We start from the raw sequence: 12,154 nt of genomic DNA, 5'->3' as shown, positions 1-12,154 counted from the left end.
ATTGCCCCACTCTGCCCCCCTGGAAAAAATTTCTAGTACCGTGCCTAGTGGACACTAAAAGCTGACACCGAAATACAATATTATATATTTATATCGCAAATCACAATAATTCGTAGCATAAACTATATATATATATTCTATGCTCTCCGTATAATATCTTAAGTCTAAACATTTTATTTATATTTTTTTATTGTAATAGTACAATAATATGGATGATATGGATTATATCATAGAGTAAAATTGTAAATTCTTTGTACATCTTAAAATACTCGCTTTAAAATTCTACTTAAACGTATGACAACATTTTTTTTAAATTATATGATTAATAAATAATTAAAGAAATACCCTCACTTCAGCAAATACCTAAAAAAAAATATTTTAAAAAATAGTTATTAGTTATTACGTTCCAAATTAATTTAATCAAAAAAATATTGATATTTTAAAAAATTGTAAAAAATAAACTACTTGACTTAGATAAATGTTTTTACTATCAAAATTGTTCTTATAAGTGTTAAAAAATAAAAATAATTTTTCGTATAATATATGTGTAGCGAAAGTGACTATAAATTATATAAATAAAATAAATTTTAAATATTATTTAGAACGAAAGTTATTCCAAAAGTCAGTTCTATCTGTTACCCCTGTATAATAGATTTACGTTTCAACATTTATGTATCGGATAACATGAAGTGCCTTCACTGGATGGTTTCTTCCCTCAGGACACTCAAGCCATTACACATAATTTTAAAAAAAACCATACATTATGCTTATTGTAATTTGTTTTATTATAGTCATATAGATTGTATCATTTTCTTGATTAAAAATAATAAAAAAAAATATATTTTTATAATAATAATAAAGTATTAATTATTAATTTAAAACTTCGTGTGGACGACCACTTTAGAGTGCGTGTTTTAGGACGGGCATTCAGTCCAAAATGTTGTAAGCCACTTCATACTTGCTTTTTGTTTGATTGTTGGTATTTTGAAGTCTGTACCTATGTAGTGCATCACTTCGAACAAACCCTAGGCCATTTAAAATCTCAATTGGATTGTAGGACTTGTATTTTTAAATTTAAAACGATGCAAGATTTGATCTTTTTTACACGTTATACGCTAAGAAAATAATACAATTCAATATTATATAACGACAATCGCGGCGCGGCGCCGTAAATATCCAATTCGCAATACAACACTTGGTTATGAGTCCAAAGGTGGGCAAGTTAATGAAAATAATTATAACTGTGGCAAATTAAGTTAATTCAATTAAATTGCCTTCAGTTAGGTTACAAGTTAACAAAAAAAAAATTTAACTAGATAAGTTTAAAGTTAAGATGAAAAATAAAATTAACTTATTTCAATTAAAAAAAAGTTAATTTTTTTCGAGATACAATAAATTTAAGTCATAAGTTGCTATAGTATTTTTTTATACACAAACATTTACCAAGACGTTTAAAACTGTGTAAAAAAATAGATTATTATAATATGTAATTCGAAAATGAATTACCAAAATCGAAAAAGAGTCGACAAATTAGTTTTGTCTATTTAATAACATGTGACTCGTAAAGAAAATTAACTTAACTGCACGACAATGATAATTAACTAAAAAAAGTTAAGTTACAACAATATAAATTTTGACTGAATATATAAGTTAATAAGTAAGCAACAAAAATAATTAACTAGTTAGGTTAAAAAGTTAAAAAAATTAACTTTTTAACAAGTTAAGGTCCACCTTTAGTTATGACGTATCTTTGTACATACTACTAGATTGTATTATTAGTATTCTTTACAACACACCAAGTCATCAATCATGATGCAACATTTACAAATAACATCAAAAAATCCTCCTTAAATCCTGGGCGTTTTAAGTACTTTATACTACTTGAATTCAGGAGTCAAGGACACTCACTATTGTCATCAACACATGTATTATTATAATTTAATTATACCTATCACCAGAATATTATCCTGAAAATGAAATTATTTACGTGTACTTACTTATATACAGTGTGTCTCCCGAATCCACACAAGTTGGACGCGTATTACCTGCACAAGATATACGGGACGTTAATGCTGGTGTTCGTCATGACCGTATTCGCCGGATACTCGGGTCGGCTAAAACGACTGATTTGCGCAGTATTCTTCCGAAAGAGAGAAAAGCGCCGCGTGCTGTACCTGTACAACGAAACATTAAGGAAGCGAACGGCGTTCTTCCGGTACATGAAGCAAAAGGTGTCGAAATTGGCCCGCGAAAACAAATTATCGGTTGGTATCTACTTCCCATGTACAAATCCGTGTTGACTAGACAAGTTATCCACTGCACAGACGCAATTCAACGGACAACTTCAGGGGGAAATTGGTTTTCAATGTATAAACGATTTCCAGCGCATTATAAGTTTTTTATAAGTCTTAACTGAATCACTCGATAATGTTTGACGATTTCGTTAGATTTAGGGGTGGTGGAAAGGTGAGTCGAGATCCAAACATAAGTCATAACCATCGAATTGCGTCGTCTACGTAGCTAAGTTGGACGTCATTCATTATGCGCGTTATCTTTCATGTCCATTACTTCTTCTTATTATTCAGGAAGATCTCGACATTTTTCTGATGTTGAGATTAAAGTTCCCGGCAGTATTCGGCTGGCTTGTGTGGTTTGCATGCGGTCGTCGAAAATGTCTGATTTGTGGCGAACCAGAAACGATTGCCGGCAAACAGTATGGTTGCAACACCATTGGGTGCGTTTATATACACTGCGAACAGTGTTGGAAAGATGTTGGTGTATGTTATGCCTGTTCAGACACATTCAACAAAGAAGACAATGAACACAATTTAGATGCGGATACTACTGCTGAGGGTTATGTGGACACTGATTATTAGGAATATAAATTTAATATTACGTTTCATTAAAATCACATTATTGATTTCATTATTGTACAAATGATAATTACCTATGCTAATAAAAATAAAATAAAATTAGATAAAGTGTTCAAAAAAGTTTAAATTATTAAATTATAATTTATAATATTCATATTAATAGAAATCTAATGTCATTAACTTTCTATAGATAAATTTACTATTTTGTCATTGACTAAGTAATTTATACGCTACAGTGATACTCCTGTACTACAATCACTATATGAACCAGAGAAAATGACAACTTTACAATAACAGTGATGATGATATAATATATTTAGAAATCTTTAAAAGTAAATCATTAATAGAAGTTTCACTGTTTTACACTGCTTGCTTTATGTAATAAACTACTTTATAAAACCGAACAAAATTCTATAAAAAAATATGAAAATTATTAAGAGGCCCACTTAATATAAATAAATAAAACATCTCTATTTTTTTTTTTTATAAATATATATAAGTATCTGTATATATATTTCAATCATCAATGACTATAACTTCTTTACCTAAAGCTGTCCTAAAATACAAAATTAAACAAGAATAAAACTTCAATAGTTGCAAAATAATATTATGTAATATTTATAATACTAACCAAAATTCTTTTTCAAGACTGTGATGTTGTTCGTATAAAGTACCCAATAATTCCCTTTTCACTTTGAATACTGCATTATAAATAATCTTATGATTAAGTCTCTTGTTGCCATTCTCTTGTTCAAAACGCATGTAATCAATCCACACTCCTACAAAATAAAATATTATTATGTATATCAATGTCATATTTTTTTTTAATGTATACAATTATGAATTATATAATCTAAACATGTGTAGCACAATGAGCATAAAGGATATTACATTCATTACAGGGCTTTTTGGCATTGGGGAAGAACCAGTTTGGCATAAGATTAATAATTAATTTAAAAATAAGGTCTAAGGGCCATTTACGCATAACACTTCTAGAAATTTCTATAGGTAGTAGCTTTTGAACATGAAGATTGCTATTGTTTTGAAGACACTTCTTAATGGGAAGTAGTGTAGTTTAGGAACGTGTTTACATATTTTTTCATTTAGTTGTGCACATTGCCAACTAACATATAAAATGTTGGGTATGACATAAAAGGAGCTAGATTACAATTTATTTTACATAATTTTACATTTTTAGCTACAGGTAGCTCTTTTTATCAAACAAAATTTTTTATGTTTATAGATAATTTTTCTCAAATTTTAAACTTAAAATATTATTTGTATACTAGATTATTACCTACAGGCTTCAAGTGCTGCTTCACGCTACACAAGCATGTCATAAATGTTTATACACACATAATATTATTCTCATAGGCATTATCTAGGGCTATTCAATTGTGATAATATTATACAATAGATTGTTAAAAGTAATGAAATGTTTGATTAATCGAACATTTTCTTCAAGAAGAGCTAGAGTGCTTGATTGTTTAAATCGTTAATCGATTAATCTTTTAAAAGGATCAATAATTTATCTATTAAAACAATCAATAAATACAATCAATAGAAGTTTAACAGTATTACCATAGGGCCAGTATTACCATCTCACGTTAAATTTAACCGACTCCTAACCGGCCTGTAATAAAATCTGTTATCAGCCGGTTAAGCGTAATCGAAGCATACCGATGATTGTAATACTGGCCCTAAGTATAGCTGTAGGTGTTATGATTCTAGTCAGGTTTATGGTTTACTATAATTAAAGGTATTTCAAATGCAATGATTTATCGTTAGGTTAAAATTTAATACTTTTAAAATACTAAAAATTATTCAAGGCATTCTGTCTGATGAGTAGAATGATGATAAATACAATTTGGTTACTGACATAAAAAGTACCTACCTGACTACATATGTAGAGGTGGCTCTCACTGATTTTAAACACATATTTCAATAGATTAATAAACTAATCACAATATATTTTTTTATACATATTAATAGTATATTATCTTGATGTGATATTGAGGTATCCAGTATTATATTGCCCACTAGTATGAATAGTATGCTAAATTGATACCTACATGTATGATCATATTACACTAAGTATAGCTAATATTGGTACCTACATTAATATATATATGGCTACACAAACTTAAATGTGGGCTTATAATTTTCAAACACTAGGATGTATTCTAATGTTCTTTGTATCATTTTATTTCTGAATAGTATAATTTTTTCTAGAAAACTTTAGGTCTGGGCGGTCTTGGCCGATATGCACCCCTCAAAACCGCTACTACTATGTGGCCTAACTAGGGACCTGTAGTGCCACAAATTGTAAGATCTAATGGGGTGCCAAAACTCACCCAAACGCGTGTACATGAAACGTGTAGTTTTTATTAATAATTAATTAAAAATGTAGTTTATTTTGAATGAATAATGAATAATTCAATTTTTAACCCATTATATAATCATATTTTATTTTTAAAGGCATATTTTATATTTTTTGGGCATTTATAAATGCGTTTTGAAGAGATTAAGATCATACCAGTGGCGTAATTAGGAATTGGCTCTGGGGTTGAATATAAGTTTTTATAATCATAAGCTATGCCCGCCACTGCTATCCCTCTTGTCCATTAACTTTTATACACAATCATACATCATAATATTATATTAATTTAATATTATAAATTAATTAGGTAAATGGTAAATACTAAATAGCAATACAAAGATTAAAGTAAACAATTAAATTAAATTAAATGTATGATTCATAATAGTCTTCTTTTTTTTTTTTTTGATAAAATGTCTCGTATGTCTTCAGCATTCAGCATTATGTTCCGATGCACCAACAGCTTTGTAGTCCATTTAAGCGCTCCTCTTAATAACAAATTTTAATTTTAAGGTCATTTTTTTTTTAGGATTTTTGAAACATTTTTAAAGATTTTAAATTTTAAATTTTATTATAAGTTTTTGACATGTTTTTACATTATTTTTATAAAAATTTAACAAACTATATACAGATAAATAAATAAATGATCTAAACCTATATAAAAAACAAATTATTACATATGGAAATAATTGTTTTTCTAGATTAAAGAAGTCAAAAACAATTAGTTCTGTCTGTAAAACTTTATGACTATCCTTTAAAATGTACATTATCATTTAGGTATAACAAATTTATATAAGAATATGAAACGAAATAATAAAAAAAAAATGTGAGCCGTCGCGGGACACCTGGCAAATGAGAAACATCAAAAATTTTTTTTTGTAATAATGTTGAAAATAGATGGTGAAAAAGATGACTATGAAATAATTTCTAAATTAATATCATAAGACTATTTTATTTTATTTTATTTTACGCGATTGCCCATGACGTGTTAGATTTTTCTAACAATATATTTTTATATAATTCCATTGAAAAATGAATTCTATTTTTTCACAAATTATATTTATAACATTTTAAACTGGCCTTAATAATATCTACTAATCAAATTTTTAGTATAACCGCTTCAACAATAACATGGCAACCATTTATAAACAATACGACGTCACTCATGGCAACCATTTATAAACAAAAAATTTATAGAACGAATCATATTATACGATGTCACTCATGGCAACCATTTATAAACAATACGACGTCACTTATGGCAACCATTTATAAATAAAAATTTCGATCTGAAATCTATGAGTGGGGCGTCACCACGCCACAGTCGGTCTCACTACTGTACCGCACCATAGGATGTTTCACGTCAAAAAAAAAAAATTAGTGCATTGAGTACTGTAGGACATAAAAGCATTTTATTCAAAGCATTTTTTGAGTTATTTTTGGGCATTAAAATCCCAAATGTAATTTTTGTGCAATTTACAAAAATAATAACTATTAACTATATTATAACAGTTTTAATTTATTCTGTGTTTATACTAACATATAAGGTATGCTTAAAAGGTTAAGAAAGATACGTTTTAGGCAGTTAAAAATGATATCCGAAGTGTCATAAGTTGTAAGTTTTTATCAGTTACATCTTTGAACTGTCATAATATAAAACCATTGTCCATTAATTTTTATTTTGAAATCTTAAAATATTGACATTTTATGTCTTTGCTTTGGCACATAGAATCGAAAAACGTTACGTTACATATTACCATGGCAGCCATTTATATATTATTTTGAGATTTCCGTCCATGTGTATCTCCATATTACCATGGCAACCAATTATATATTATTTTGAGATTTTTGTCGGTGTGTGTCTCTGTATTACCATGGCAACTAATTATATATTATTTTGAAATTTCCGATGGGATGTTTTATATATAAAAAAAATGGTAGCCATGGTGATATATAAAACATTTTATTCATATAGTTAGCAATTTTAATGGGCAACGAAGTGAACGGAATCAGATATTTTTATATACATAGATAGATTATACCTCTGAGCAGAAGATGGGCTAATTTAAAAAGGGAGAGGACCAAAGACCAACCAAAGTATCGATACTTTACTAGTGTCAGTAATATCGGAACGTCCCTATGTTCAGACTCTTCAGTAAATTACCTAGGTATGTGCTACATATGATAGCAAGGATAGCAAAGACATAAAATGTGGTACTTCATTGCAGACTCGTATGCAATATGTTTATGAATTAATTTATTTGGGTATCTGTCAAGAATGAATATATTGTATTATATAATAATAATATGTTTGTATATCTGCAGGATGATATGACTACACTTAATGTACGACATTGTTCCAACACGGTTCACTTAAAGGGACTTTTTGATGAATATGTATACCTATTATAAGTTTTTTTTATATATTTTTTACTACGCTCTACACCCTCAAAACACATTTTCCGGCTCAGTCCATAAGTATTCAATTAATTTTTTTATAACCAAGTGATCACAAGAATATTATAATAGTTATTTAAAAACAATGTTCTTGGGAAGTGTTATATCCCTATATCCCCCCTCCCCATAATTTCACCACTGGGTTATACATATCCTAAATCTGGTTATGAATGGTGATTTTTGTTTGGATCACTTGTATGTTTTGTATGTTATTTTATTTTTTTTATTTTTGAGAAACTCCAAAGTATACCATTTGATGAGTTTTAATCTAGAAATGTATATTGATTAGTCCTTACCAACGTTATCACGACCACACAATGTGGTTACTTCTTCAAACAATTTTCTTATAGTATCGAATTCATAATTCGGCTCCTCACGTTCAATGGCTATCATAACTAGATATAATCTGTGGCATGCTGGCTTTAAGGTTTTAAGATCATTAAATAACTCCCGAGTGGCATCTATGCCCTTAAACTCCAAACACCATTCTAAATATCTAGGTCTGAATGCCAGAGAAATGTTTTCATCATAAAAATATTTTGTTCCTTTAGTAGCTTCCTTGAATAATACTTCAACCTATAATAATATTAACTTATATAATAAGTACATATAATATCGCATTTATATTTTATTGTGTTTTTATTTTTTTATTGATCATATGAATTATATTTAAATTCATAATAAGTAATAATATAATGATATTTTCATTATCTGACTAGTGTCGGGTTGCATTTAACGAATCAATTGTGAGCTAATTGTTCCCTAATCATGATTTAGTAATTAGTGGCTTATGATTGGTCCATTAAATTATTATATTGTACCATTAAATTAATGCATTTTTCATGCAACCTGACATAAGTGAATTGATCATTTGACAATTTTAAAAAAAAAAATAAGAAGTAGAAAGTTGTTTTACAACACAATATAACCAAAAACAAATTAAAAATAAATATATAATGTTATTTTTAACTTTAAGTATACTCTATTCAGGATAAGAGCGGTACCGGGCGGCGACCGGTTTTCGTCCAGCAGCTGTCAGATGCTCCTTCCACCAAGTCAACCACCAAGTTCAGCATTTGGAACGAAGCAATGCCCATGATCACAAGTCGATCGCCCGGTACTGCTCTTATCCTGAATATAGTATAGACATCGTGTTTATTAAATAAATTGTAAAATAATTAAATATCAGTGGCTGATTCATTATCAGTTATAACTTATATTACATTATAAATAGCACTTACTACTTCTGGACTCTTATATCGTAAATGTCTAATTAAAATCTTCCATAAAGGTAGTGAATCTTTTAACGCTAAAACACCTTTGGTAAAAGCATTGAACAGCTTATCACGATGATCACTAAGCTGCATATCGAAGCCGTCTAAATTCAAAATGAGCTTTATTAGTTGTACCCACATATTTTGATTATTTGGTATACGCGAAACAGCGTCCAACAAACAACTTAAGTTATCTGAATCTATGTAGCTTACCTAAAAAAATAATTGATTGATATAACTTATTGGTTATTATTAATATTACTATACATAACTATTAACCCATTTAATAATAAAAAAAAACATTTTGTGAAACTTGTACAATGTTAAATAAATAATAGATTCTTTTATTTTCATTAGAAAATAATGTACTCATTGAAATTTAAACAGAATTTAAAGAAACAATCTTTTATGTGTGTTATAGTAATACAGTATACAGTAACCTAACCTAACCTAACCTAACATGGAACGATCTGTCGTTAAACTTGTCGTCAAACCGCGTTTGACAAACCAAATCGTCACGTGTGTGGACGTGTTTGTCAGTTTGCCATCGAATCGTCGGTCGGACGTTTTGTCAAACCAACTTGACGACTGTCTGAGTGATTCGTACGTGTGTGGATCTGTCTGACAAACTGAACTTTACAACATTGTTATCAGTACTGATTATTATCACAATATTATAATAGGTTCTGCACTTTCAAAACTAAATAGTAAATTGTAATTACTAATTAATATAGTGTTCTGAATTACTTTACATTAATATTGTTATTTTACGTCAAAATATACCAACGACGAACTGAAAATATGGATCAAGACAAATCATTTACAACAGAACTCCTCGAAGTCTACCGCCATCATCCGGCCCTGTGGAATACTAAAAGTGATTTGTCATACTTTTAAGTAGCATAATTTTTTTTTTTTTTTTGTCAGTTTTACTGTTACACGTAGTATACCTATATTATTTTATATTTATGTAACATAAAATAACTGACATGTCGTGATTTGAAATTAATATTTTGCTTTATAAATTTAAAACTAGGATCGAGATAATTCTTTGACAGTATGTACTGAAAACTTAGATAAAGATGGTTCTACTTTAGAGTATGATTCTCTTCTTGATTCTCCAACCACATCACATATCACAAACCACATATCCAAAAAACAAAAAACCTTGGTAGCAAAAAAAAAAAAATGTTTAGATCTCGCTACTGAAACTATAAAAACATTAAATGAACAGCCTATCGAGGAGGGCGAATGCACAATTGTTGGAAAAAGATTTTCCATGCAATTACGTGGGATGACTGATCACCAAAAATGTTTAGCTGAAAAAATAATTAGCGATGTCATGTATCATGGTAGAATGGATATGTTGACCGAAGATTCATATAAGTTTAACAGTGGAAATAAACCAAAGTTTAACTATCAACCACATAATCAAGTACAAGTACACCAACGATCTTCACACCCAATACCTCAATCAAAACCAATTCCACAAGTCCTCTATCAACAACGACAACAACAGAAGCAACAACAGAAATATCAACAACAGAAACAACAACAAAATCAACAGCAGCAACACCTCAAACAATAGAGGCAGATATATACAGACATTGAAGATGATTTATTATATGAACCAGTAATTGTCACGTTAAATGATGTAATTGAATAATACATTAGTCTTAAATATTAGGCATATCATTTTTTTATTTGGTACAAAGTTGGACGTATCTTTTATATTTTAAGTATTAAAGTTTAAATCTTTTATTTATCTATTATTAATCATTCACTTAAAATGATACTCTTCCTTCATTAGTGAAATAATTTTTAAACTGATCTCTGATAGTTTTTGCGTCGAGAGGTGCAACAAACGTATCGACGACGGATCGTTTCGTGTATGACCCACTTTAATGTGTAAAATGTATCAAAAACTAAAATTATTTTTAAGACATCCATGTAAAATAGCACATAGAGTAGAATATTTTAAATTAAAATACTTAAAAATTTCTTATTATAATTTTAGCATTATGATATAAATTAATATTACATTAGTATTATATTTAAATAAAGGCTACTTAAGGGGGCTGCAGCAGATGAAAAAATTGTGACTTTTAGACCAAAAGGCTAGACAAAACTGGAAGAATTTGGTTTGACTGATTTTAATTTTGAAAACGGATTATGATTAATAAACAAGTTTACTAGGGAATGATCGAGGCGATTTTGAATATTTTTTTTTTTAGCTGTGATATCCAAGAATAAAAATATCGAAAAAATATGATATTTTTGTATTTATATTATTCATTACGACACTAACAATAATTGGAATGTTTAAAATCGCCTCGATCATTCCCTAGTAAACTTGTTGATCAATCATAATCCGTTTTCAAAATTAAATCTGTCAAACCAAATTCTTTCAGTTTTGTCTAGCTTATTTGTCTAAAAGTCACAATTTTTTCATTGACTGGAGCCCCCTCCAGTCCCCTTAAGGTTTATTTTATGATACAGAATTTAAATATATTGAAAAACATTATAACAAACAAAATTAATGTTTAGATTGGTCAAATCTACATTAGTTTTGATTTTTGACAAAACCTGCTGCAGCCCCCTTAAAATAACTTCAAGTAATTAATAAAGAGTAATTCCAATTATTTTTATTGTGTGGTAAAGCATTGTGATAAATGTTAAAATTTCATACACTGGTACAATTTAATCACTTTTTTATTTTATACCTAGTACTTTGTTATTAATTTTAATAATCCTTTAATTAAGACACTATCTTAAGCAATAATCATACTAATAGCATTTTTCTCAAATTATCACTATAAGTATAGTATTAACAGTGTTGGGTAGTAACGTAACGCAAATTACAAATTACTGTAAAGCAATTACTTTTTCAGTAACGCAGCAGTAATTTCATTACATTTTACTTACAGTAACGCAATTGTAACGCAATTACTTTTTAAAAGTAATTTATATGAAGTAACGCACTAATGCGTTATTTTCCACGTTACTTATTAAAATAATAGTTTTAAATGTAGTACAAAAATAAACTAATACGATATTCCAGAAAAATTAAAAATCAATTTTATTTACTTTTGATTCCGATAATACGACAATATTATTAAACATTCCAGGAATTAATGTTATTACTTTCATTATCAGAAAGAAAAGAGTTTGAC

The 12,154-nt window shown here is 28.6% G+C and overlaps 2 protein-coding genes across 5 annotated transcripts in view; one reads left to right on the top strand and one right to left on the bottom strand.

Moving 5' to 3' along the window:
* LOC100570564 (protein sneaky) overlaps positions 1-2,876 on the top strand; it is a 38,213-nt gene extending 35,337 nt beyond the window's left edge. Inside the window, exons 13-14 of the mRNA XM_029491473.1 lie at positions 2,008-2,264; positions 2,586-2,876. Coding sequence (XP_029347333.1) covers positions 2,008-2,264; positions 2,586-2,876 — 548 coding nt within the window. The remainder of the gene's footprint in view (positions 1-2,007; positions 2,265-2,585) is intronic.
* Positions 2,870-12,154, bottom strand: part of LOC100569125 — an 11,192-nt gene continuing 1,907 nt past the window's right edge. For 2 of the 4 annotated variants that reach the window (XM_016806342.2, XM_029491349.1), the window contains exons 4-7: positions 8,949-9,085; positions 8,004-8,283; positions 3,505-3,652; positions 2,870-3,429 (exon numbers count right to left, since the gene is read on the bottom strand). In XM_016806342.2, the coding sequence (XP_016661831.1) occupies positions 3,390-3,429; positions 3,505-3,652; positions 8,004-8,283; positions 8,949-9,085 (605 nt within the window). In that variant the 3' untranslated portion in view covers positions 2,870-3,389. Of the gene's footprint in view, positions 3,430-3,504; positions 3,653-5,632; positions 5,739-8,003; positions 8,284-8,948; positions 9,195-12,154 lie in introns of those variants that run through there. The other 2 variants (XM_003246049.4, XM_008187164.3) reach the window with 2 other exon arrangements.

This window comes from Acyrthosiphon pisum, chromosome A3, assembly GCF_005508785.2.
Source record: "Acyrthosiphon pisum isolate AL4f chromosome A3, pea_aphid_22Mar2018_4r6ur, whole genome shotgun sequence".
Classification (NCBI taxonomy): domain Eukaryota; kingdom Metazoa; phylum Arthropoda; class Insecta; order Hemiptera; family Aphididae; genus Acyrthosiphon; species Acyrthosiphon pisum.
The sequence above is the reverse complement of the archived record's forward strand: the minus strand, read 5'-3'. Positions and strand labels throughout refer to the sequence as shown.